The 27,886-nt window shown below is 47.6% G+C and overlaps 2 protein-coding genes across 2 annotated transcripts in view; one reads left to right on the top strand and one right to left on the bottom strand.

Moving 5' to 3' along the window:
• Positions 1-1,915, top strand: part of REL (REL proto-oncogene, NF-kB subunit) — a 39,343-nt gene extending 37,428 nt beyond the window's left edge. The window contains exon 10 of the mRNA XM_045294092.1: positions 1,038-1,915. Coding sequence (XP_045150027.1) covers positions 1,038-1,771 — 734 coding nt within the window. The 3' untranslated portion in view covers positions 1,772-1,915. The remainder of the gene's footprint in view (positions 1-1,037) is intronic.
• A 10,482-nt stretch (positions 1,916-12,397) lies between these two features.
• The window catches only part of PUS10 (pseudouridine synthase 10), an 87,014-nt gene continuing 71,525 nt past the window's right edge, over positions 12,398-27,886 (bottom strand). Inside the window, exons 12-18 of the mRNA XM_004710202.4 lie at positions 25,273-25,329; positions 24,388-24,464; positions 24,238-24,293; positions 23,077-23,194; positions 18,390-18,532; positions 16,840-16,939; positions 12,398-14,839 (exon numbers count right to left, since the gene is read on the bottom strand). Coding sequence (XP_004710259.1) covers positions 14,801-14,839; positions 16,840-16,939; positions 18,390-18,532; positions 23,077-23,194; positions 24,238-24,293; positions 24,388-24,464; positions 25,273-25,329 — 590 coding nt within the window. The 3' untranslated portion in view covers positions 12,398-14,800. The remainder of the gene's footprint in view (positions 14,840-16,839; positions 16,940-18,389; positions 18,533-23,076; positions 23,195-24,237; positions 24,294-24,387; positions 24,465-25,272; positions 25,330-27,886) is intronic.

Raw genomic sequence — 27,886 nt, 5'->3', positions numbered from 1 at the left:
TCAGGAAAACCAGTGCTTTGGGCAATATACTGGAATTCCATTGTGGGGAAGGAGTAACTGTGTCTTTTTCCACCCACAATTCCTTCTGCTCAGTATTCAATAAAGTTGAGTCATCTTTAAAAACTCTTACTGAGATATGAATGCTCTTGGAAATTATTATTTGAGACACTACATTCTGGCATGTGGTAGAAATGATTTGATTAATTAGTGCTGTGGGAGAAATTGTGTAGGTAAGGCGAGCTGATAGATGTATAAGTAAGATTTTTCTCGAGGACAGCCACACTAACTTGCTTACATATATCTGGCTGCCCTTTTTTGCAGGACAAGGAGAATTGAATAGTTCTAACTATTTGGACTAGAGGCTCGCTAGTCCTAAATGTTTATTATCTGGCCGATTATAGAAAAAAGTTAGCCAAAGATCCTTTTTCCCCCCTTCCCCTTATAATCTTAGGTCAGTACCTGGTCCTGGTTTAGTATACACAACATTCATACTATATGCAAATAAATACAGAATCCTTTTTTTATTATTTCTTCCTGACTGGGGATTTTGTAGTGCATTGAGTGGATTGTATATTGGGGTCAGGGGGGAAGGAATCTGAAAAGTTATATAAATTTATAAATTCATCCTAGTGAGGGTTCACTCCATCCCACCATTTTCTCCTAAATGTAGAGGATATGAAATGAGTTTGGCTACTTAGAATCAATCCCTTTATTACAATTCTATCTTTCACCTTCCAAAATCACATATAACAGCTTCAGAAGCTAAATGTTCATGTTTAATTTTAGAGCAATTATATATGTCTAAATGGTTTGGCAAAATTAGGTTATATGTAACAAAAGTAGTTTACATGTAAACAGTAAGTGTTAGAGTATATAATTTGGGGCTTGTGCAGTTAATGCTAATCAAAAACTTTGAAATTTTACACCAATTTCCTTGAGATTTTTATTAGTACGTTGTATCATTTTCATTTAGAAATAATGGTTTGTATATGATTTTGTTTCCTGTAGTTTTGAAAAACTGTATTTTCCCCCCACAGAACCAAACTTGTTTTCTCATCATGCAGTTGAGACGGAGCCGCCCAGACCCTCAAGTCAAGCAGAGTCCTACTGCTCCCCACCTGTGCCCGTCTCACGGGTGTTCCCACATTCCAGCTCCACCACACCCGCCATGGTGTACCCACCTGCTTCACACTGGTCTTCAGGGACCCACCCCAACTCACACTCAGTCAGTGCCAATCCACCTCATGGTTTTCCAGCAGGAACACTTCCCTCTAACTCGCAAGGTGTCCCGTCATTCCTGAGAATTCCTGTTCTGAATGCTTCTAATGCATGTATTTATAACAGTACTAATGACTTAGGCAGAATGGAAGCCCCAGCCATGTCACCCGCTGACTTATATGGTAACTCTGATGCCAGCATGCTGCCTACCTGCCCTGTGGATCTAGCCTCCTGTCATGAGAGCGTGGGGGAGATTGACCATTCAGGACACGGACACATGAATCTTGCCAACCACACCTGTAATTCTGTTCTGGACTCAGTAGACTTGAGACATTTTCCCAGCTCCAGCACCGCTGCGTTTGCTTCACAGCCAGATGTATTTGAGAGCCCAACCTTCAGCTGTGCAGATAACAGCATGCTGAATGAGCCAGGCCCCCCAAACAGTGCTCATCCAGGCAGCCATAGCTTTGGTCAGAGTGGTCAGTATCCAGACATTAGCATGCAAAACGAGCAGTTGAGTGACTCGTTTGCATATGGCTTTTTTGAAGTATAAATTGCAAGACTTAAATGGGGATTTGAGATTTAAATCCCTTTAAATGATTACATTTTTAAAAATTTTTATTAATGGCTCTTAAGCAACATTTGCATCAAGCATATTTGTTGCTGCCTTCATTTCCAGAACATCGTCTTTCTACTTGAGCCCTTGGTATCAGCTCCCCCCCCCCCATGAACCTTTTGTAATTTATAAGTTATTTTTATTTTCATAGTTTACACTGCCTGCTGTCTCCCTTCACCCACGTTTCTGTTGTTAGTCACTCTGGGGGAGGAAGGGGGTGTTGTACATTGATCATTGCCATCAGTTCCCACTTTTTCCCCTTTTCCCCCACCTTCCTCCTACCTTCAGGATATCATTACTCCCATTGCTGTTCCTGAGGGGTGGGGGAGTGTTATCTGTCCTAGATTGTGTATGTTGAGAGCTCTTACCTGTACCAGTGTATGTGCTCTGGTCTAGCCAGATTTGTGAGATAGAACTGGGGTCATGACAGTGGGGGGCTTGTAGTCATTTTAGTATTACTATGTAGGATGTAGCATTTTATATTTTCTGACTGAGATTATAAGAAAGATACTCATAGCAATTTATTTTTGTGTTTTGAGGGATGATAATCCAAAAACTTCTTTTTCAGAGAGAAGTATAAATTTTTGAGGCACAGAGAATACAAAATTGGAAACTGTCATAAAAGGAAAGTTCAAAAAAAGAAGTATAAAAGGGCTTTCATGTTTCGTCTTTTGAAACATGACTCTGCGTACTATGTGGCGTGAGATCCTCTCTGCAGAGTCCGCCATCCTGCCCCGGTCACCCTGAGCCCTGTGCCAGGCAAACGATGTTCTGCATAGACTGTTTTATACTTCTTTATAATGTATTAAGGTATTCTTAGTTAAATGAATTAACTGATAATTTGCTGTCAAGCAAATTTAAGGTAAACTGTGTAATGGCTATGTCATTGGAAACATAAAATCCTTCTTATTTTTGAGACCCATTGCCAAGGTGACCCCTAAGGGGTTTTCTGAGGCTTCTTGGAGTTCCTTAGATTTTCTCGTAAATTAAAACCTCCTTAAAATGATAAGTTGGGGAGAAGGCAATGGAAGTGAGCTTTCAAGGTGTGGGAGGTTCTGTGCATTTTGGGCTCAGAATCAGCCTGTAAAATGGCTTTAACTTTACACTGGTTCTAGGGAGATGCTTCCTTGGAGCTCTCTTCTTTGTTAGGCACCATCACACTCTGTGATCTGACTCAGTGCCATCTCTAGGTGCCAGCTTACCCTCTCAAGGCCCAAGTGTGACCCTCAACTGACACCTACCTCCTCCACTCCAGACTGGAGAATGTGTAAACCTCCTGTTTGACAGCAGGACCTAGAAATCTACAGCTCATGCTCAGTCCGTCTGATCCTTAACTGAGTTCCTCAGCCTCCTCCCCAACGTGCTTCTCCTTCAGTCTCCCCCAACTCAGCAAGTGGCCGCGCCATGCTTCTAGTTGCTTCTGCCAAGAGCCCTGGCATCACCCTGGGGCCTTCCTTTCATATCCATAGCCAATCTGTCAGCCAACCCAGTCGCTGACCATTTCTTTAGGCCTCTGCTGTTAGAACCTTATCCCAAGCCACTATCCTCTCTTGCCTACAGTCTTCCAAAACCTTCCTGGCACCCTGAGGGCAGAATTCTGGTCTGATTTATTTACTGCTGTATCCCCAGTTGTCTAAAACAGTGTCTGCCTCTGATAAGCACTCAGTAAATGTCTACTCAACATTCAAAGTACTGTTAGTAAAACTTGGTTTCTTGAAAAAAGAACTGCTTTAATTACTAACGAATTATAATTTTTACACCTAAGATTAATGTTAATCCAAACTGTTTGAAAGCAAATAATCCCAATGGCAAAAATTATCGTAAAGTTTGGGCAGTGATCCTAATTACTAATCAAATTGTTCTAAGTACTAGCAGATTAAAGACCTAGTTGGGTTTTTTTTTTTTAGATCATTTTATTAGGGGCTCTTACAGCTCTTATAACAATCCATACATCAATTGTGTTAAGCTTATTTGAACATATATTACCATCATTATTTTCTAAACATTTTCTATTTGAGCCCTTGTTATCAGCTCCTCTTTTCCCCTCTCCCACCCTCATGGCCCCTTGATAAATTATTATTTTCATATCATACACTGACCACTATCTTCCCCCACCGTTTTTGTTGTTCATCCACCTGGGTGAGGGGCACGGGGGTGGTGGTTATGGGTCGGATCCCTTTCTCCCCTCCTCTTCCCACCTTACTCTTTATCTTCATGATATCTCTACTCCCAGTTCTGTACCTGAAGGGTTTATCTGACCTGGATTCCAGGTGTCTTGAGCTCTTATCTATGCCAGTGTACCTGCTCCCAGTCTAGCCAGAACTGAAAGGCAGGCCTGGGGTCATGATAGCAGGAAGCGGGGGAAGCCTCAAGGAACGACAGGAATATTGTGTGTTTCATCGGTGCTATACTGCTACTGCGCCCTGGTTGACTCTTCCTTTCTTTGTGACCCTTCTGTGAGGGGATGTCCCGTTGTCTTCAGATGGGTTTGGATTCTCTGCTCCAGCACCTCCCACCTTGTTCTCAACAATATGGTTTTTTGTTTGTGTGTTTGTTTTGGGTCTTCTGATGCCAATTTCCTGATCCTGTCGACACCTCATGATCGAATAGACTGGTGTGCTTCTTCCATGTGGGCAAAGACCTAGTTTATCTCACAACCAGATCCTACCTACCTGCCTACCTCGAAAACATACACAGTAACCAGCCAAACCCCGAGTTTACTGGAACAATGAGAATGAGCCCACTCCGTCAAAATGGGGTTGCGTGTAAGCAGCATATAGAAAAGTTGAGTTGAAAGATCCTGGAAAATTGGGAGGAAAGCAAGCAGGAAGCCGAGGCCGTCCTCTCTGGGGTCACACATGGAACTAGTTTCTGAGGCTCGAGAGATAGCGGGGTAACTCGGGAAGCAGAAGATCCCACATAGCGAACTAGTACCTTTAGTATTTGTCAGGAGTGTGATTCAAAAGGATCTTTCCTCTGTGTGTGTGCGTGTGTGTGTGTGTGTGTGTGTGCGCGCGCGCACACCCATATGTATGTCCACACACAGCTATGAATATACACACAGAACCATGATGGCACATGGTTCATTGCTCACCTGCCACAGAAATGTCAGAAGTTCAAACTCGTCCGCCATTGCATGGGAGAAAGGGCAGTCTGCGTCTGTCAAGATGTTAGCCTTAGACCCTGCAGGCAGCTACACTGTCCTGTAGGGTCACTGGGTCGGAACCGAGTCCATGGCATACTGCCTCAGCTTCATGGATCAGCACTGACCTCCTCAGTGGCATCTCCAGGGTTGGTGTCCCCCGGGCACTGCTCAGGGTGTCATTCTCCCCTCCCACCCCTGTGGACCTCCCCGTGGCACTAACTACAACAAATATAAACGAGCATGTCTATGTTGTGAAGACGAAGTTTCATCTGGACTATCCAAAGTGAGGTGTAACATGCTTTAAATCTCATTAGAGTTGTTGACACTTTGCTGTCAGCAGTATCTGGAGGTGTGCATGTGCTCAGACCAAAAACCAAACTCACTGCCATCGAGTCAATTCTGACTCATAGCAACCCAATAAGGACAGGTCTCTAGTGGACGGTGAATCAGTTCATCTCAAGACAGCCCAAGTGTACAGAGCGGGACTGCTCCATTGGGTTGTAAAGCCTCTGACTTTTCAGAAGTAGTGTCATGAGTTCATGTCACCCACTGCAGGGACACACACACACACACACACATCCATGGACCTCTTCCCAGACCATTCAGAATCCATAGTGACGCTGACCATTTTTAATATTGTGTAGTAGCTTGCTTAAATGTACTATTCGTTAGATTATCTGAATACAAACAGCAAGATTGATTTGTAAAATCTTTGTACAACATTAGGACTTACCATATTGTTAGTAATTGATTATTAGTAGTTGCTTTTCCTTTTAATTCCTTCTCAAAAAACTTATTGATGGACGTTCATAAAGGCTAACTATCACAAGATTTTGGTTAAAATACCAGTTTGAGAGAACCGGTAACTATAGAAACACTGGTAGCATTGAACACCACATGTGGTTGTAGCTAGTTTTGCAGGCAGACACAGCCTCGAGGTGACGGTAACTACCCACTTTGGCCAGGGCACTGTAGAAAGTTCCAAAGTAAAGTAGCATCAAGTTAGCCTCGCAGATAGACAGAGAGCCCCTCATTGGGTGTCAGCCCCTCTGACAGTGTTGCCTGGGAAGGTCTCAGCTGCTTCTAATTACCTCAAGTACTATGACAGATACTGGCTAGGTGGATCTTTAAAAAAATCCTTAAGTGGGCAAGTAACTTGCATTGCAGGGTTTTGTTTTGGCTTTGGCTTTGTAAGCCGCATTAAGGGATTTGTGTCTAGACATCTTAGAATGGAACTTCTAGAGTGGAAGAGTTCTTAGACTGGAATTTCATTTTTCAGGTGCTATTTACTGATGGTAGAATTCATTTTCTAGTTTATGATGGGCTTAGCAGGCTGCTCCTCTGTCTCCCATGGGTTTACAGCCCAGCCTGCGCCCACCGTGGGTTTCTGGGGCAAGGTGCCCCGCCTCCTTCCTCTGAGCTGTAGCCTTGCCCACTCTGACTTCTCCAGCGTGTGTACGCCAACCCACCTTCCTTACGGGCACCACCGGCATGCTCATCACCTGACCCGGTTACTTGGCACCTCAGTCCGTGCTCTTTCCCTCTTTCTCCATCTGCGAGCCTGCCTCCTCAGTCTGGCTCCCTTCACTCTCCCCCCCCGCAGACCTTTTCCACAGGTTACAAATACCCCACCCCCTGGTGCCCTGTGAAACAGTTAGCGTTCCTCGGGGAGATGTCTTCAGGCTTCCGTGCCTTTGCTCCGTACCTCCAGCTCTTGTGCTACAGACACGCTTATCCTTAAACCCCGGTTCTTGGCCATCCTTCATGCTCGCTACTTGGGGTGTAGCTTGTCAGTGCCCCTATCTGAGAACCCTTCTCACTACATCACGGTCATTTCAGCGTTTGTCTCACCTCAGGGACTCCAGCGCTGAGCACAGTCCCTGGCACACAGTTTGGTGCTGAATAAGTGGTAGCTATTAGTGTGGCTACTCATTGGGGTGCTACCCAAAAGTAATTCAAAACCACCAGCTGCTCCTCTGGAGGAAGATAAGGCTTTCTGCTTCCATAAAAAGATACAGTCCCAGACACCCACAGGGGCAACTCCACCCTATCCTACAGGGTTGCCATCAGTCAGGCTCAATGGCTGAGTTGGGCTTTTGTGACTACAGAGGAGTGGGGAAGCTGAATGGTGATGGTAGAACAGTGTGCCCAGGGAAATGGTCTCACGGGACAGGTACCTAAACAGGCAGAGAAAGCCAAAGGCACTAAAATTTGTGATGTATGCACCTCTGTCCTTTATCCTTGGCCCAGGTTCCTTTTTCTTTTAACACCCCCCTCCCCCACCTGCAGCTCTTTGAGATTGAAATAGTAGCATCACGTGCAGTAAGTAGAAATTCTCATAACACTGCCGCTCCCCCACTGTCTGTGGCAGACTTACCTGTCTTCCTCCATGTACTGTCTCAGCACCTTAATCTGCAGCATTCCTGCAAGAAACCACTTCTCAGATTTTTGAATGTCTAATGTGCAAAGCACCACGTTAGGTGATATAAAGAGTAGAGATGAATGTTGCTCTTGAAGGCGTTCCTCTTTTTAATTCGGCGTGCTAATGTATCTAGATTGTGATGGACTTCCACGTGCTAGCACCTATGAGCCCAGAAGTTTTCCTTATGGCTTGGAATCAGTGACCCAGGCTGCCATGGAGTGCCATCTCATTTGTTAAAAATCTTAAGTTGATTTACTGAAAGTTCAAGAAATTGCCACATGCTGTTAAATATGATGGAGAAATGGAAAGGCCGGAGAAGTTTCCGTTCAGAAGATTAGAGTTTGTACCCAGCCCACCTGCTTCACCAGGTGTGTGGTGAACAGGACAGTGTACATTGCAGAGTGCTACAGCGGTCTAGTGAGGCAGCCAGCCGACACCTGTACATGTCCTGTGGCCTGATTAACCTTGAATCCAAATACTCATCCAAGTTTCTCATTCTGCCAGGAAAGACGATTAAGAAAGCAAGATCGTAGCTGCGTCAGGAAGAATCTTGTAGAGTACCCGGCTCTTTCTTGCTCAGATCTGGAGAGCCTTCTTTGGCCCCACTCTTTCCAGACCGCTTTCATATTGTCTCAGGAAGAGACTAGAGCTAGATCAATGACTGCCAGTCCTGTGGGTCTCCCACTTATTTGCCAACTTTGATTATGAACTGGGAGTAATTTGACTGTTTTCCTAAAACTGAGCTTCATCACAGCTGATAAAAGTTGCCACTGAAGGAATTCTGATGTTTTATTTTCAGAGATTGAGTGTGAAAGAGGGAAATTTGGGATACTTTTTTTAAAAATCACGTATAAGAGAAAAATGTATGCTGTTTATTCAGAAGGCCAGGAGCCGGTAGTTAATCAGAGGGAAAGGTATGGGTTGTCAACACCAATTTTTATGCCTCAACTAGTATGTCTATGCAGTAGAGTTCAGCAGTGGGTAAAATTGACTTTCAGAAGCAACCATGTCTGTAGACAACCATCGCTACCAATCCGCTCGTGCCCCCACCCACCCTCAGGTAATACACAAGTCCCAGTTACTCCTTTTAAAGAAGAATCATGTGTTTGACTTTTTAAAGATACTACCGTGCTACGTGTCTGTAGCTTAAAAAAAAACCACCCGACCTAGTATGTATCTGTTCAAATGGGTAGAATTTTATCATACGCTAGTTGTCTATCACTTGTTTCCACACTTCATTACTATTAGACTGAGAAATTTAAAAGATTTCCATTAAAACCCATTAACTACCACCTGAGCACCTTTCTAGGAACAATAGACTGATCGGTACAAAAATTGGCTCTTCACCAAATTGTTTTCCAAACTATCAGCAGGTAAATAATATGCAAATTTTGATTGAAGTATCACACGTATCTTGACTTTTTTCCCCTTCATCTAATCAGAATGGTACACCTGTGCATAAAATATAACAAGATATAGATAAGGCTGCAGTGTCTTGGGATTCGTCTGTGGAATTCTGTTTAAGACAGCACGGCTTATACACATGATTTTTGTTAATAATATTGGTGGCAGTTGCCCACTTTAGTAGCCATAAGATGAACCAGAAAGAAAAGCACAAACAAGGCTTTTCGGTACCTGGTTCAGTGCAGGTGAGCCTTTTAGAAATGACTTGGGTTTCAAAGGAATGTACTAGGTAATACCGTTGACCACGAGGCACCAATTCCCAACAGAAGGGCAACTCGCATATTTTTTACTGTTCGTATTTTTATGTTTAATGGCGGGCATGAATTTGGAGGCACTTATATTTTTAAAGTTCTCAGGTACCGTTCAATTATTTAATGTTAACAGTGTATCAAGATACAATAGGTTAAAAAATGTCAAAATGCCTTTTGTACAGAATTTTATTTTATTATCTTTGTAATATCTTTGTATACAGTGATTTTTTTTCTTGCTACTATAATAAATGGAAAAAAATTCTAAAACACTTTGTGAAATTTTATTGCTGTTTAAGAATCTCAACCACTTTAAAAAAATCATTTTATTAGGGGCTGATACAACTCTCATCACAATCCATCCATCCATCCATTGTGTCAAGCACATCTGTACATTTGTTGCCCTCATTACTCTCAAAACATTTGCTTTCTACTTGAGCCCTTGTCAACCACATTTTTTAATAGCATTTTATTTATGGGGAAAATAGTTTTGGTTGCGTAGAAACATTTAATGTTACAGCTGAATGTAATTACATACGTAAATTGCCCTTTGAAATGGCAGTTTTGCAGAGTAATGCAATTACTTTTTCAAAAATCCCCTTTCCTGTCTGCATACCTCTCCTGATCTGAGCAAGGTACAGTAGGCGTCAGCAGAGGACCTGGGTGGTGGCTCAGTGCAGGAGTAGGAAGGAACCGTCTGGTGGAACAAGGTGGCAACAGGAGATTGCTTATTTATTAGGGGGACTGGTCCTTTACATAAACACATTTGAGGTTAATGGGAACTTAATAAAATAGAGGGTCAGCGAAAGAGGTGGCTGCAACAGTGGAGTGAAATCCAGCCCTCGTGGGGAAGCGGCCTTCTGTTGACAGGGTTGCTGTGAGTCTGAATAGACTGGACTGCACCTCACAATAAAAGGAGCCAGTTTTTCACGATCAGAGAAGGAAGTTACAATACGGAATAGGAGAAAGCTCAAATGGGAATTGGAGGCACTGGTACAAACTAGCTTTGTACTTATGTAGAGACGTGGGTGTATTTTCCATGCCAGAGCTTGTGAGGAACATTATCACAACATGAACACCAAGCGCTCAGGTCTTGGTTTCATTTTCTTCTAAAAGTAACCAGAGTTCTTTAGTGAAATAGCCCATCCCAAGTCTGGTGCAGGGAAAACAGGAAAAGCCCGGAATTCCATTTTGTATCAGAAAGTAGGAACAGAGGAGGGGCTGGTGCCAGAAGGACATAAGCCAGGAGGGTGGAGCTTCCACTGACCAAATTGTGAACATTTTGAACATCAAGATAGATGTTCGTAGCGGATTAAAGCCCATGGAATAGAAGATCCACATGCACCATAATGTAAACAACTGATGAACTAAATGGCAGAGAAGGGGTCGCTCAACTTGTCAAATGTTGATAACCGAGAGGAGGAAAGATGGATTTAGAAACTCCTTATTTAGAAATCATTATTGATTCAGGCAGATATCATCAGTGGGTGATTTTCATTGACAAGCCTGGTGGTCTTTAATAACAAGATACTTGTAACAAAAGCGGAAGCATCACTCAGTAGAAGCGCTTAGCAGACATAACCTTGATTAGCTGATGAAAGCCCTGTGGCCAGCAACTGGACAAAGTGTGCATGGCACCTGACAAGGAACAAGAACAGCAGCAGCTCTCCTGTGGCTTTCTTGCCCCAAAAGGCACCCCCCCCCCCCTCAGCTTCCTAAAAGGAACTATCAGGCAAACCCCAATTGAGGGAATGTTACAAAACACCTGGCCTAAAATGGGCAAAGGTGTCAAAATAATGGGAAGGTGAAAGAAGTGTTTCCAATTAGGGATGACTGGCAGTGGGGGTGGGTGAAGAACCACCAAATAGGACGCCTAGAGTGAATTCGGTGGTGGTGGTGGTGGTCACATTGTTTGGACATAGAAAGCTTGAATGGGGGGTGTGGGCTTAGGTAGTGATTCAACATCCTGGTTTTGACAGCTGCACTGAATAAGTAAAAGAACGCCCTTGTGTGTGGAAATTACACATGCATGTGCCCAGTGGTTCCAGGAGAAAGCCTCAGGCTTTCCCGGCAACTTTCCTGTTATTTCAAAAAATTTTAAAGATTAAAATGCCATCAAAGTTTTATTTCATAATAAAAAGAGTACCATTTAAAAAATCAACTTAGAAAACTTTGCATAACATTTCATTCTTAGATTTAGAAATGCTTAAAATTCCGCTAAAAAAGAAAAAAAGATTCTTTTAGGAAAAGGAAATTTAATTGCTAGTTTTACTAAGGATAATTTGCAAGAATAACCAACTATCTGAAAGTAAGAAATTTTTCATTGTACTGACTTTTTGTTTTGTGTTTTACTTTCCATGTGTTCAGAGTTGATGTTTTTCATAGAGTAAACCACAGACTGGATTCGGGAAAAAGAGATCATGCCAAGAAATAAAACCCACTCTAGAAGCATCATTAACATCTGCTAATTTAAACACCTATACAAGGAAAATCATAAAACTAGTATTAATGTAGTTTACAGAGAAAAAGTAAAACTACAGTATTATCATCAGTAAATGATCCCAATTCAGCATAAACAGAGCCCCACCCTGATTAACAGCCATTGTCTTATAAGTCTGAACATTTAGAGTCAGTACAATATTTACAGCTAATGTTTGCTTGTCTTGGCATTCTGCTGAAACAACAGCAGTCTTCTCATGTAAGCTTGTTCAGGGCCTTGATGGTAGCTACCATTTTGCAGGCCCACAGGCTTCAAAGCTGACCAAGAAGTGTGCACAAAACTGTCTTCCCAATGACTTAAATCCATTTGAAAGTAAAATTTTCCCTAGAAACTAAGACACATTCATGCAGAAGTTCCTTTTATCAGAGGTTGAGTTCTGCGATCCCTTTCTCGTTTGCTGGTATTGAAAATTCACTACCAGTCAGAGGCCTAACCATTTCAAAGTGATAGGCTGGCTTCTTTATGTCAATGAAATCAACACTCAACACTGTCCTGATTCCTCAAGTGAAAAATGTATTTGAGACGAGACATGAACCCAACACTATCCAAGTCACGCTCTACAATAAGCTGGGATGTTTCGGTCCAGGACATGATCTTTCCTTGACAATTCTTTAGGAGACGTCAATGACCCCTCTCCCTTTGGGTTTCTTCCTTAACCTGTCTTTCTTCTTTACAACATCAACAGATGCTGTATTAGTAAATGGTAGTTTTGAGATTGTGTGAAACATTCTTGGTTCTCCGATTGGGTACGTAAATTCCAAAAGTCAGCCTCTTTCACAGTCGGTACTTAGTACAGGGTTTATTAGGAAAGCCCTGAGAGATGGAGATAGAAAGTCTGTAGTCCTAGATAAGGAAGCAACTATTGTAGACAAGTCATTTCACTCTATTCTTTGGTTTTCATATTTGTGAAGTGGAGAGACTACATCTATATCACTATGTTTGAAAGGGAAGCACAAGAGAGGGTAAGTCAAAATGTATTGCTACAAAATTCATAGCAACCATTATTAAGCAAAATTATCAAACTGTGAAGCTGTTATTTCTTGGGCAATCCTCTAACGTCTACACGCTGCAGAAGGCAGCATTTCTAAGGCCCCATGAAGAAGGTTGCCTCTTCAGTTCCCACCTCATCTCAACAGCTGTTGGGAGCCCTTGAGGGGCCGGTTTGTTCTTTTTGTTTCCCAAACTCAAAGAACAAGTCTGGAGGGGCAAGAAAGAGGAAGCTGTGAGGGCTTGCGGCCGAGTTTCCCAACAACATCCTTGTAGATGCCCCTGCTGCCCTGAAGAACAGGTACATTGTCACAGTGGGGGTGGGGGCTGAGGGTGGAAGACTCCTTACGAAGAAGTTTCCTGGTCTTTATCTCACTAATGCACTTTTCAATTTTCTTCAAGAGTTTGTCATAATAAGCCCCTATGATTGTCCTGTGTCCTTTGAGAAAATCTAGCAAGGGTGCCCCCCTTGGGATCCCCAAAAGAAGTCATCCTAACTTTGAGCTGACCTGCCTGCTTTGGATTAAACTGGTCTGGCAGATCCCCTCAGAAGGCACTGTTTTGAATGGACCTTGCTCTCTGGATCACGCTAGTAAATCCAAGACTCATCCTCCATTACAATTCATTCAATAAAGTCTCCATGAGCTTTGCTCCCTGCTTAGAAGGCAGAAAGATCCGTTCTTGGAGCGAGGCGATCACCATACAACGCCTGCCGAGGCCAAGATGGGCACTTAAGATGCCAAACCACGTCCTATCCCAACCTCAAGAGCTACCACATCACCGGGAAGTTGGCGGTCAGCCCCAGGTTCTGCAGGTCAGCTGCAGGTGTTTCAGTGACTGAGGCTGAGGGCTCGTTTCCTTCAGTGCTCACTCGAGCTACCACGCGGTTCCGTGGGGCAGTGTCCTGTGAACTGGTTGCAGAGCTTCACCGGTTTAGGAAGATGTCCTCTTGACTTGTGTTAAAAAGTCCGTCAGTATTGGCCCTGACCCCAAAAGTGGAATTTTCCATGGCGCACGTTCACTCACACAAACCCTATTCGGAAAGCACCCTAACGAGACTAAGGCAAGCGTGTGATGCTGAGGAACCTGTTTGCCTGCTGCCATCCACTGACGGCAGAGATGTTTAAACACATAGTTTGGGATAAATGGGCCCAGGTGTGAACTAGAACCCCAGGAGCGATACTTTCTGAGTTAGCCTCTTATATTGAAGCACCTTGAAATATACTACCAGTTGGGCGGTCTAAATTTTTCAAAAAGTTATATTCAATAGGCATAGGCACTTGTGTCTCCTTATATAAAAGATTGGTGAAGTTATTTTTCCATGACATGCCTTAATTCCTAAGGTTTTAATTTCCCTCCACAAGGGATGTACTGACAATTTTTAGTCTGCCAAAACCGTAACTTGAAGTCATGAGAGTGTTACAAATTGCACCCAGAAGTCCTTCTATCTGCAATAACTCGAGGCTACTTGGGAAAGCTAACCTCCGATTTGCATTGATATTTTAGAATATTATAGGTGACTGTGCTGCCTAAGTCAGTGTATCTGCATCGATGAAACTTTTATCCAGGTCATTTTAAAAAGGTAGTGTCGTACTGTAAAGGTGGTGTGTCTCTGAGAAAGTGGCCCTGGAGCACAGTGGGTAAGCGCTCAGCTGCTGGGCTAACAGTCGGTGGCTTGGCCCCAGCCCGTGAGGTGCTCCGTGGGGGAAGGAGCGTCCACCGGCTTCCCCGTAAAGATTTGGGTACAGCCTCAGAAACGCCACGGGGCGTTCTACTCTGCTACCGGTAGGGGCTCTGCCCTAGAATAGACTGGACAGCAATAGGGTTTTAGGGGGCGCTCTTGGTGGGAAATCTGAACTTCCAAAAAAGTAGCTTCTACGATGAACAGAGAAGGTACCCTGGGCCCGGACCTCTCTAAATAAAATAATTAAAAGCAAATGATTTCATCACATTTTGCTTTGCAGGGGCTGGAGCGGGGCAAGAAGGGTTGTTAAGACATCTGTAGAGCAATTTAACACCTACAAATATATACCTAGAGATCCTGAGATGTTTACAGCAAGTTTAAAAAACGTAGATCAACGTGATCCAGATGGTTCCCGAGACATTGCGAGGGCGGGTATGGGGCCATTGCGCAGTGTGTGCTGAACGGGGGTCCCCAGCCTGCCGGGGGAGCCCCAGCTCTCCGTCTTCAAGGGGACCGTTAGTCATCCAGGGCAGGCGGCCAGTCCACATCCACAGACTAGAAGGAAGAAAAAGGGCCTTACAAGCAGTAACGTGATGATCAGCTTATTCGATTTTCACAGACTACACCAGGAGAAATGCATTTGAAGAAAACTAGTGAATCCGACAACGTAACACCCTGAACAGACCATTCTAGGGAATTCTGACCCCAGGTCAGTCTCTGAATTAACTGAGCACCAGCTGACTGCTCACTGTGTCTCAGAACAGAGTAAATGAACATGTTTAAATGTATGACGTGAAGAGCACAAACATCTAGGTGGTAACACCCACGTTCCCTCGAAAATCTCAGCCAGCAACTCCCATCCCTGCTCCCTGTCAGTCTCCCTTCCCGTCCTTGTAACACGGTGTCTGTGGAGCATCCTGGAGAACTAGCACAAGATGAAGGATCTGCTTCACTTCATCGCTTGTAACATTTCTTTTTAAATCCAATTCGTCTATTCCTACCCAGGTTTGGCTCTTGTGCCAGCAAGCCAGGAAATCACAACAGCCTGTGCTGTCCCACAGTAACAGCGCCTTCCGTAGTGACGGGAAAGAAATCTTTCCTTACTCCTTGAGTCGCTTCACAGAGCAGATTCAGAGACTCGTTACGAAGGAAGCTCACTCGTCCTCGTGCTGTATGCGGTGCAGCTTCTCCAGATCCCTGGAGACAGTACAGTGTAAAAAGCAGGGGAGCTGATGTGCGCAAAAGCGAAGTAGGATCTGCTGGGGTCGGCCTGTGTCTCTGTATGCCGCAAGCCTTGTAACTTAGTGAGGGTGTTCCTGCACACCTCGCTCCCCCTGTAACTTAGTGGGGGAGCCCCTGCACACCTCGCCCCCCCTGTAACTTAGTGGGGGAGCCCCTGCACACCTTGCCCCCCTGTAACTTAGTGGGGGGTCCCTGCACACCTCACTCCCCCTGCAACAGTGGGGGGGGTCCCTGCACACCATGCTCCCCCTGTAACTTAGTGGGGGCTCACTGCACGCCTTGCTCCCCCTGTAACTTAGTGGGGGGGTCACTGCATGCCACGCTCCCCCTGTAACTTGTGGGGGTGTCGCTGTATGCCATGCTCCCCATGTAACTTAGAGGAAGGGTTCTGAGGCCCGAACATCAAACATGACTGACTGGACTCTGGGTCTGCGTGTTGAGGGCCGGGAAGAGGCAGCGATTTTTTTTTTAATACCCCAGGCGATTGTGGTGGTGCTGTGGGGATGCTCAGCTGTTTTACGAGGAAAAACGAATGCAGGTGGGACTTTCCCTAAGTCGGCAGTCTCACTCAGGCTCCTGCAGCCTCAAGGCGGCATTGGCTGCTGAAGAGCCTTTCTGGTAGCACCTGAGCACCCAGGGCGGCCACAGCTGTTTCCACTCGGGGCAACCCTGCCCACTTCGCCTCCTAACGTGCAAGATGCTGGCCTGGCAGAGGGACACAGAGCACTGGAAGAGGGACAACTCCTCTTGACCACATAGGCAAGGAGCACAACTTGTGACCCAATACCTACCTGTTGCTGCTCAGATAAGAAAAAAGTACCCACGCAGAATTGCCTGAAACATCACTTCAATCCATTCTTTTAATTCTTCCAGAGTTCACCCGATTTCACAGCTGTCAACCTGGACCCCTCTGTGAGGTCCTATAGGGAACTGTTTGGGCCCCATCTATCCTGAATCGGTTTCTGTGGAGGCTGCCTTACATTCTCTTTAAAACATGTATGGAATAACATAAAGCATCAGTGGTGGGTCTGGACTCTAGAGGCCACAGGACGGCCCTCAGCAGCTTGCTTCCTTGACTTGGTGTGAGGGCTTAGGATCGATGCCACAGGCAAAGCAGAGGCAGTGAGTTAGCCAGAACTTTGCAAGGAGGACCAACGAGAGAGTGTGGCTTTTGTCAGAACTGAACATTCACAAGGTTGTCTGTCTGCAGTACGAGGGGACTGTGCCCATTCTCAAATACTGACCAGCACGACTAGCACAATAATTGCGCAACTGGCCATCGGGGGTCCCCTCTCCCCCATCAGACCATTTACCTCCACGTCCAGCTCCAGAATGTCAGCGGTCACACTCAGCAGGGAGCCGATGTTCGGCTGTGTCCTCCCAAAGTCGCCGTGGACAAGCTCTTTGATGTAGCTGGGCTTTGTTTAAGGAAAATGGAGCTCCCCACACAGTAGCAACCAGTGGGGGGGACTTGCTAGGTGACAGGGAAATGACAGACGGCAGCGGAAATGTTACAAAGGAGAGGCTCTTCCTGAGCCCATGCCTTCTGAGGGCTGCCTGAGAAAATATGCCATGGCGGGCCTGTTTCCACCAGTCTGCCAACAGCAGGACAGAATCAACAGCATACTTACCAAGGGCTGCGTCTCTTTTTTCCCCTCATAGCTGGTTTCCAAGTGCCAAAGTTTGGGCATTGTTTTTTTTTTAATTAGCTATGATTCCATCCTAAAAAGTAAAAAACTTAAAACTGTGTTGTTGAGCCCCATCTTCCATGTTGTTATCTCTCTGCTCCCGTTTTTTTGGTCAATAATATCAGCTGGAATCTGCCTCTCGCATGACACACAGAATGATGTCGCTGACGGTGTCCTTGTAGTGTGGCCCAGTGGCGGGAGGAAGAGGACATGAAAGCTATCAGTTCAGCCGTGATGAGGACCCTTCTGAGGGATCCCCAAAGGGCCTAAGTTTGGGTACTTTGTTCACATGTTGGTAGAATTCAGTGACTTCTTTTTCTAAAGAAGCATTTCTCTTTCACTGGTCTTCAAATACTGACATCCATTACTAATTCGGTTATTGGTCAGATGACCTTCACACTCCCGGGATGAGGTTGAACGATTGCAGAGGAAATCAGATGTCTGTGGATTTCATCCACGACAGGCAAATGTGCTCCCAACAGGGGGTCAGAGAGACCTAAAGAGACCACTCCTGGATCCAGAAGTGGCACAAAGACAAAGTGAGTAGGACGTAGGAGCAAACACCACACCGGTTTCGGGAAGTCAATCCCGGTCACAGTTAGAGGTGGGTTTTTCACAAGGCACATGCAGGAAGGGTGTGCTTTGTTACAATGAGCCAGGGGTCAGATAAAGTTTAAACTGATAGGCAGTACCAAGTCCATGCTGGTGGGACTTAAATATGTGGTCACGAATACGTGACTTGCCAAATACTTGTCAAGACAGCAAATGTGCCCCCTCAGAAGCGTGTTCTGCATACTGCATGCGTGCTCAGCACCGGGAGGCACAGTAACACGTGCGCCAGGCCACCAGAGGTCGGGGCATCATTGCGCTCTGGTGATGGCCACCCCGCGGTCGGAGAGCTGGGCTCCCTGGGTTTCCCAGGCTGTAACCTTGCAGACGTGGATCTTCGCCCTTCTTCGGCGGCACCTTCTGAGTAGCCTAAGTGCCTAACCATTAAATATCTTTAAGGCTGACACTGGACTGTGGTTGCTACCTCTTGGTTTAAAACATCTTGAAAAAGCACAAGGGGGTGTGGTGGGGGATTAACATCTCAAACAACAAGATGAATTGTTCTCCAATCGAACGGTTGTCCTACTAGCCCCCAGACCAAAGGGGCTCCCTCTGGGAAAGGATACGTGCCCGCCTGCGTCTTCAGGCGGAGGCGAAAGTGGTGCTGGTCCAAGTAGTGCGTCTCCATGGTGTGAATGAGCCGCGTCCTCACCGCCAACGGCCTCCGGTGCAGCACCCGCAGCGGCGTTTTCTGCTCAATCTTTAGGTCCTAGAGGGGCACACACAGCACGAGGTCAGAGCTCCGCTGCCCGGGGGCGCAGCTGTTCTCTTGGGGGTGGGGGGGTGGGGTCGGGGGGTCCACCCATCGCTGCTAGGGTGGAAGCAGACTGACACCACGACAAAGAGCGCGCCCTTAGCGTCTAACCGCGGCAGCGTCTCAGCACCTGCTGCCACAGTGGTTAAGTGCTCGCTCTGCTAACCGTAAGGTTGTTGGTTCAAAACCCCTCAGTGCCAGGGACACGCGGCAGTTGGCCTTTGTAAAGAGGAGTCTTTGGAAACTGGGGGCAGGGCTACTCTGACCCACGCAAGGGCCACCTGGAGGCCGAATGCACTTGCTGGAAGATGGCCATTGCACGCATCGCCGAGGGCCTTTCACGTCGGCGGGACCTTAACTCAAAAGAACCGGAGACACTGGGGCTTGCAGATGACGGGCCATCTGTGCCACCAGCGCGTGCGCGCAAGTTCACGGGGCGAGTGTGTGGCGACACGACGGGGTGCCCTCGGGGCCCATGTGGACTCACGGCGGCCCCCCAGGGACCGGCAGACCGGCCCCATGGCATCCTGGGCTGTAACCTCAGGGGGGCCTCGCACCGGCGCCCTGGCCGGGATGCGAATGCCAAACCCGCGTGCTGGGAAGCCAGGCGGCCGGCCCAGGGCGCTGAAAACAACGGCACTGTGTGTCTTTTGGCAAAGCATTTGTTCTAGAGGCACAGGCTTATTATCGTTCTCACATTTCGTGCACATTAAAGGTTTTCCTTTATATCGCAAAATACGGTGAGAAAAAGAAAAAGGTCAGCCAGATGCCAAGTTTTTAAAAATAGATGAGGCGCATAACCAGAAATGTAAGTTCATAAGAACTTTCAATTCTCTGCAGTTTCTGGTTGGAACAACTCCTTTATTTACATGATTAGCCAGCACCTGAAGCCTGCCGAGAAAAGAAGGGTTTCTGGGGATTCTACACATCATCCCGCCCCCCCGCCCCCCACCTTCACCACAGAAAGCACTTGAGAGGTGTGATTCCTTTTATCAGAGCCCTGAGCCAGGGCTTTCAGGGCTGTGATAAGCTGCTAACTACTGCAGACAAAGCGACCTCGGAAGTGAAAGGGCAAAGCTGACCTGCCATCGCTCATGTCTCCAATCTACGGGGCCCATGTGACGTGCGCCCGTCCCCGGACTCACTCCCAGAACCTGGGATGGAAGTGGGCCCCGCACTGCCTCCAACTTAAGGCCCAGAGAACGCGAACTCGAGCGCGTGGCTCTTGGTCCGCCGTCCCTCGCCGACAAATGGAAGCTGTTTCCCTGACTTGAGCCATCCCCTTCTGCCTCACCCTGCAGAATTTTCAGAAACACACGCCACATACATGGGTTGTTTCCTTCTTAGAAGTTGACTGCTCTTTTAGAAAAAGAGATACAAGTATCCAGGTGACATTTTACTCAGAATGGGGTAACTCAGTTTTTGTAGTTTTGGTACCAACAGGAATATTTGAAAACAGTTTTAACCCACATTCACGATGAAAAATAAGCATCTTCAGGCTCTTCATCTATCAAATAGGAGCAACAGCCCCTGCCCTGTTACCCCAAGGTGGCAGGGGAGACCCAGACCGCTGTCAACTCGTCCCCACAGTCCTGCTATTAGCTCGGGCTTTGACGCATCCCGTGGGACGTCTAACACCCCATCTAGACCTGTAGAAATCGTCTTTTTCAGAAGATCTCTTCATCAACTCTATGGTTTCTCCCCAAACCGTGCACTTTTCTTCTTCAACACAAGTTCATTTCCCCGGGATTCTGAATGATTCCCCCACCCGTGAAAGAAGGGAAAGGTTTGGAAAGTCACTGTGCAATCTTAGGAGTGCCTGTGTAGATTATCAGCATCGCCTGAGGCCCTGCTCACAGTCCCAAGGCCAGAAGGCAGAACCATGTGACCTCATGAGAGGAGGAGACGGTGGTCCAGGCCTGGCCATATGCCTCTGAGCTTCTCCACTCAGGTGAATGACTTGTATGAAGAACTGGGTCACACCCCCACCCCCCAATTTACCCACCAACTTACTTATTTTTCATTTTCATCCCTCAATTTTTTAGAATTTCAAATTACAAAAGAAACATGGGTCTATTGTATCACACAACACACCTGGCACCTACGGCCATAGCGTCAATTCCGCCTCACCACAGCTCAATTTATAGGACTTCAGGCTTTACAGTCTCCTCTTTCTCCTGAAGGGTGACAGGTGGCTTTGAAGTGCTGACGTGCATAAGCAGTCCAATGCTTACCTGGCAGCGCTACCCAGCCCCTTACTGTGCTGTATAGAACATTCGATTCAGACGACCTAGGAAGCCTGTACCTGCCACGGCTGCAAACTGAACAGCATGTGTACATCCCCTGGAAATTTCTCCATGTTCATCTGAGCATATGCAGCCGCGTACACAAAAGCACAGGGGTCCCCATGGTTCCCACCAAACACTCCTACTGCCAACATTGCTCTGTACTGCCCCCGAGGTGCTCTGAGTCTGAACTGACTCAATGGCAAGGTTTTTGCTTGTTGGTTTTAACATATGACAGGTGTTCCAAAAAGTCGCAGGGACAGTTCTACGCTTCTTTGTCCCTCATACACACTCACTGAGTGGTGTTGAGTCTGTTTCAACACACGGCAGCCCCCGTGACACACCAGGACTGCCCTCAAGAGCTTTCTCTAGGCTGCGAGCTTTAAACCGAAGACCGGCAGGGCTGCCTCGAGCTGCTGGTTTGAACCGACAACCTTCCAGCTGCAGCCAAGTGCCTACCCGCTGAGCTGCCCTGGCTCTTTCTGAAGTAGCTGTAACCTATTCCAACTTATTCTCCCACTTCCCTGTTGAAGGACAGGCACCATGTTTCCAGAGCGTCCTCGACGATTCTCCCAACTTTGAACACACTCAGTGCACAACTCAGAGACTGGCCGTTGGGTGGGAGTGCTATGTCTGCGACAGGCTGCCGGGGGTGGGCTGGCCAGGGAGCCGGGCGGCCTGGCTTTCATTCTGTCATCAGCAGTCCCTCCTCCTCCATCCCACACCTCACCCCAGGGGAGGGAGAGAACAGCAGGATGGGAAGAAAGCCATGTCCACGCGACACTTTCACGGGTGACTCCTGGCCACCCGGGGTTACTCTCTTTCAGCTGCCTATTCATATTCTTTGTCTCTTTCTATTGGTGTTTATATTTTTCTTGATCAATATAAACCTAATTGTATGACATTCTTTGGCCATACAATTTGTTTTCTACAAATGTGTGTGTATGAACAAAATGTATCAGCCTATTATTATAGCTTGTGTTTCTCCCCTTTAGCTCTTATTGGTAATATTTTCCTATGAGAATAAAGATTCATCTCTCACACTGTTTTTGACAGTGGCCTCCCTCGACAAGATGGATGGACACTGTGGATGCCACACTGGGCTCCGGCACAAGAGCCATCGGGAGGGTGGCACGAGGGTGGCACGGGACTGTATGGTGAACAAGCACAACAGTCCCTCTACAGAGGAGCTGGGACCGTGACCCCTGCCCACTGCCAACGAGCAAGCACCGACGTCAAGTGACCCTGTTTTGGGGGTGGCCAAGATGGTGAACCTTTCACAGCACCAAACAGTCTCATTTCCCCATCAAGAGTAGCTAGTGGGTGTGGCCCTCCGGCCTCACAGCTTAGCCCACCGCACCACCAGGCCCTCTATTGAGTTGCTCTAGATTGCCACATCATGTTGCCCATTGAAGCAGTAACTGCATGCACCTCTTGCCTATCGAAGCTTCCTCCTTCCATGTAGAAGTAAAAGCTCTTCACAGAGAGCATCGGGAGTAAGGGTGGGGGGGAATATGCCAGCACACGGGTATGGACGTGCTCGGCGGAAGGACAAGGAGGTGGTGAACACTATCTCCCCATCGTAGTGATCCGCTTCATCTTAGCTTCATGTGGATGACATCAGTTCTATTGTAGACAGCTAACACCTGAGAAATCCTGAACCAGTGCAAGGTGGAACCTGGCAGAGAAGGAAAACCAAACTGTTTTCCACTGAAATGAGTGATGGGAGGGTCGTAAGGCTGTAACTTGCCATATGTGGAAGGCTGGCAAGAGCAGGAGAAACCACAGGCACGCTGAGTCCGCGGCGCTCACAACATACTTACAGATGACCAAATACTGACCCACTGACCAATGCCTGACCAAATGATCAGCTACAGCACTGCTGCTTTTTCTATGCGCCATGTGCTGTGCTAGCCATGATCAAACGCATTTAATTCTCTGAATTTTGTAGATGAAGGCACTGAGGCACAGAGAGGTGAAGTAACTTGTGCAAAGGCACACAGCTAAGAACGGCTGAGGCAGCGTTTGCATCTAGCAGCCCAGTCATTTGACTGGTAAATAAATGGCAAAGGCAGACTTCCACCGAGGTCTGAAGATCCCCCCACCCACCCCCGCCCCCGCAAGACCTGCACACTGGGACGTGGAGATCAATCGATCACTGTCTGGGTGATAGAGAAATAACGGGGAAAAAATTAACGAGAGCACTTCATATACCTTTATGTCATTTAGGAATTCAATGTCTTTCTCCTGTATTGCTTTATTTGTCCAAATTAAGGCACTATAGGTCTTGGTCTTCTCTTCTTCACCTGCTTTCATGTGTCCTAGTGCCTCTCTAAACCAAAAGAACAGCAGAAAGTTTGTCTGAACATATAAAATACACACAGCAAGTCTTGCACAAAAGTTCCCTAAAACAAAACCAAGAGACACACACACACAAAACACCAAAGTCAGTTTGAGCTATAACTCCCCTATCACACAATTCAGCCATTTGAACTTGATTTTGTATGTGTTTACAGTTACTTAGCCGTCACCACAATTTTAGAATGCTCTGATCACCTCTGGAAGACACTGTGCCTAGTGGCCCTCCTGCTGGACTGTCTCTGAGGCTCTATTGTGGACATTTCCTTAAACACTGAATCATTCAACATGTACCCTTTGGTGCCTGGCCTCTTTGACTGCATGTTTTCAAGGGTCATGCGTGTTATAGCAGGTGTCATCAGTACTTTACTCCTTTCTATTACCAAAGACTCAATGCTTTGTTTATCTCTGCACCCACTGGTGGTCCTGGGTTGTTTCCACGTCCTGCCTGTGCTAACACTGCGACTGTGAGCATCACATACAAATCAAGACATAGACGTGTCTTCAGGCCCCTTGGGCACTTGTCCAGAAAGGGAATTACTGGGTCACATGGAATTCTTTAAACCTTTTGAGGAAGTTCCAGCTCTTTCCCAAAGTGGCCGCACTTACAACCTCACCCCCACCACCCCAGCAATGTATGAGGGTTCTGATTTTTCCACATCCTTGCCAACACTTACTCCCTGCTACCATCTAGCTGTGACATTAGAGCCACCTCATGGCTGTCTGGTGGGATCCCACTGTGGTTTGGGGTTGTATCCCCCTAACAGCGAATGGTGCTGGGCGTCTTTCCGTGTGCTCACTGGGTATCTGTATGTCCTCCTTGGAGGCCTGGAGGTCCCTGCTGTTTCTATTGAGTCACTCGGTGTCTTATCATGGAGCTATAAGGCTTCTGTATCTGGATACAAGTCCCTCATCAGACCTGTGATCTTCAACCAAGACTTGCCTTGGGAAGTCATCTCCCAGTTGTTGGTGGTGGTGAGACGTGGGGGGGGGGGGCCCCCCGCACGTGACTCTTACCTTGTGACAAGCTGCAAGTCCCGTACTTGGATTTTGTCGGACGACTTATTAATTTTCTGTAGTAGCAGAAAAAGACAAGCCATTAGCAATGCTAGCTCAGGTACAGAGTCGCAGAAAGAGGACGATTTCCATGTCATGGAAGTGGTTTACCTGCTGAAGTTCCTGAATTTCTTGTGAAGTGAAATGTACTCTATGAGGATTCACCAGCTCAATTGCAAAGGGCCTTCCTGGCAGCGCGCCCCCGTCATGAAACAGAAACGTGTTGATGGCGTTAACATTTGGGCTAATGCAAGGGGGTTAGGAGGTGTGAAAACAGGCAGAGCACACAGGACTGAAAGTTTGGTGGCTAGGCTACACCTGGGGGAGGGGAGGATGTGTGAAAAGAAGGGGCTTTGGAGGAGGGCTGCTGAGCCCCAGTCCAGGCAGTCGGTGAAAATGTCTGCTGCCCCCAGTGTTCTTTGAAGAAGCCTGTGCTGATGACACTGTACAACCCAGACGCCCACAGAAGAAGTGGGTTTCCGTCACACACTGCAGTGCCCAGATGAACCAGGCTGAAATCCGTCCTCCTAGCCTAAGCCTCGGGGTGGGGGTGGGGAGGCCTAGAAATGCCTTGGGCCAGGAGAGGAAGGGCGGACTCATTCTCATCCTCGGGGTTGTATTGGTGCGTGTTTTAAAAATGAGCGGAATGAAGGCTAAGCGAGCAGAATCACTTTTTGAATGAAGTGCCTCTTCAGAACTGTACTGGTACTGCTGAGATGCTATTAAATGGAGCAAGTCATTCTCCAACTTCGGGAGGGGAAAAAATATGGAGGCACCACTGTGCCAGTGAATGAAGCGGCAGTCTCTCATCACCTCGGAAGGAACAGCCCTGTGAGACCTGCCTGCGGTTCACAAAAGCAGCGCAGTAATGCAGGCAGCCTCGTGACTCGGCCCCCCGGGGGTTTTGAATACGAGACTGCGGTGAGACTGCTCTCAGGCGTTGAGGGTGAGCATCTGACAGTTCGTTCAAGTCAGGCAGTGGTGTGGCAATCTTACCGGTTCCCAATGTTCTCACGTCAACATCTTCTCTTCCAGAGGATGAGAAATTAAAACCTTCGGAAAGCAGATAAAGGGGGAAAAGAAAAATCAGAGAAATCAAACGTCCCAATCTTTGGGAAGAGCAACAATGTGAGGTCTTAGACAGCCTGTAGGAGGCTCTCTGGGGAGAGGGGTCAGTCACTTCACCTCTGAGAGAAATGGAAAAGAAAGCACTAACCAGCCAAGGAGTGCTTATCATATGCCACGTAGTCCTTACTAGAATCTAGGAGGTAGGCCAGAAGTGCAAGAACGTGGAGCCTCTGAAGGGGTAGGTTCTTCTCCCAAGGCCACGTAACAAGTGGCAGCCCTGGGCATTTCTGCCTTCCAATGTAGACCTTCCCCACCCTCCCATGGCACCACCACAGGGAGGACACCGGCAGAGTGCCACCAAGACGCAGCCACCTGGCCACAAGCCTGTGGCAGAAAAGCTACCATCGCTCGCTAAAACAAAGCACAACAAAGCAACAGCTTTTTTTAAACTTGAATTCAATGAAAGAAAGTGGAGGAGGGTCAGGGGAAGGTTTGAGTCTTAAACAAAACACCCACAAAAATGTAGTGGATGCTAAAATCAGTGGATCCTCACAGAAGGGAAAATGGTTCAAGCCACACAGCCTCTCCCTTCAACGGAGTCAACAACGGATGATTTCATCGTTCTCACCGCAGCAAACACGCCTGTGAGCAAGAGTTACTCTCAACGCTTGGCTCCCTCCTGCTGCACGGCCAGGCAGGTCCTAACGCCGCCCTGTTGCACTGACAGAAAGGCTGAGACAGACAGAGACAGGCTAATAACTTGCCCATGGTCATACTGTTGCCAGGTGGCTGAGTCAGGTCAAGAAGCTGCCGGTCTGGCCCAGCCTGCACTGTGGACACCGCAGTGTAGAGACCAGCACAAAGAGAGCCCACGAAGTTCACGAGCAGACCCAGGGGCACAGCAGGGCCAGCACTGTGGACCAGAAGCTGCGCAAGGCTGAGATGTTCTGGGATCCCGACTGCACAGCCGGGCTGGGAGCTGCAAACACTTGAACTTCCCAGTGCACAAGTGTCTGCATGCCAGAGCTGTGCTGGAGGGAGCGCTGGGCTGCTAACGACAAAGTCAGCGGTTCAGCACCACCAGCCCGCTGCCTGGGAAAAAACCAGGCTTTCTGCTCCCACAGTGACTTACAGCCTTGAAAACCCATCCCAAAGGGTCAGGCTGAGTCAGATTTGGCTCAGCGGCGGCAGCAAGTTCGGGTTTGGGTTAGCTATTAGGGCAACAAAGGCCAACAGGATGGGCACAATTTTTCTATCCCTGTCAAACTTGCTGTTTGTAGGGAGCTATGGCTTTACTGGGACGGCAGTGGTTTCCCGGTGGACTCAGGCAGTTTGGTTCCCGACCAATAACCATCAAGCACCGCCATCACCTGACTGCCGGTGGGTGGAGGCTTACATGTTGCTAGGAGGCTAAATGGGGTTCAGGGGAGCTTCCAGACTACGATGGGGCAGGAAGAAAGGCCCAGCAACCTCCTGAAAACCAGCCAATGACAACCCAGTGGGGACCATCACATTCTGATCTGCAACCACCCTGGGGGTGGCGGGTGACTGGCCGCGTTTCGTCCATTGTACGCGGGGCAGCTGACGACGTGGACAGTAAGACAGTACGCGGGGACAGCCCAGGCGCACAGCTGCGCCCCAAGCAGCAGCGAGGCTGCGTTTATTCACTAGCATCCCCACCCGCCCCTCGGAGCCCAGAGGCGAGGGAAAATGAGTCTTCGGCACGCTGCCAGGAGGTGGGCTCCCCTCTGCGCTGGGCTGGCTTGGGAAGGGCCGGGTGGGCAGGCCTAGAATCTAAGCTGCTCAGTAAGCAAGAGAAGGCGCCCCCATCCTGCACTTGGATTTCAATGGGCAAGTGAGCAGTAAGCCCACAGCAACACGAGGCGCTCCCCGTCAATAAGCAGACTTGAGACCCCACCGCCGCCCTGCCGCCTCAAGCCGGTTCCCACTCAGAGCGATGCTGGCGGGCAGAGAAGCACAGACACGTAGTGTGTGAGACAGGCAGCCTTGACGGGCGCAGATGGTCTGGTCATCCTTGCATCGAGCATGGAAGGTAGATTCCAACCACCGACCTTTTCGGGAACCAGAAAACCAGACCTCTTGGGGCAGAGTCGATGGTGACTCATGGTGGTGAGCCCAGGTGTTCCAGGGCAGAACGGTGCTGGAGGGAGTTCTTGGCTGTGACTTTAGGGAAGCGGGTCACTAGGTGTGGCTTCTGTGGCCTTACTGGTTGGGTTCGAATGGCAAACCTTTAAATGAGCAGGCCAAGACAAGCTCCCTGGCTCCCAGGGACCTGAGGGACATAAAGAACCACCACGAAGTCAATTCTGACTAATAGTGACCCTGTGACCCTGTAGGGTTCCTGAGGCTGTCCATCTGTCTCCCTTAGTGTGGCCACTGGATTTGAACCCCTGAACTTGGGGTTAGCCCACAACCCCAGCAGCATGTGCTTTGAGAGCTAAGTAGCTGTCACTGTCGAGAGCAGTGGTTCTCAACCTTCCTAATGCCACGACCCTTTAACACAGTTCCTCATGTGGTGATC

Source organism: Echinops telfairi, unplaced genomic scaffold, assembly GCF_000313985.2.
Source record: "Echinops telfairi isolate 266 unplaced genomic scaffold, ASM31398v2 ScPeMD7_2573;HRSCAF=3158, whole genome shotgun sequence".
NCBI classification, from domain to species: domain Eukaryota; kingdom Metazoa; phylum Chordata; class Mammalia; order Afrosoricida; family Tenrecidae; genus Echinops; species Echinops telfairi.
Note: the sequence above shows the minus strand (reverse complement) of the source record. Positions and strands in the feature narration are given on the sequence as shown.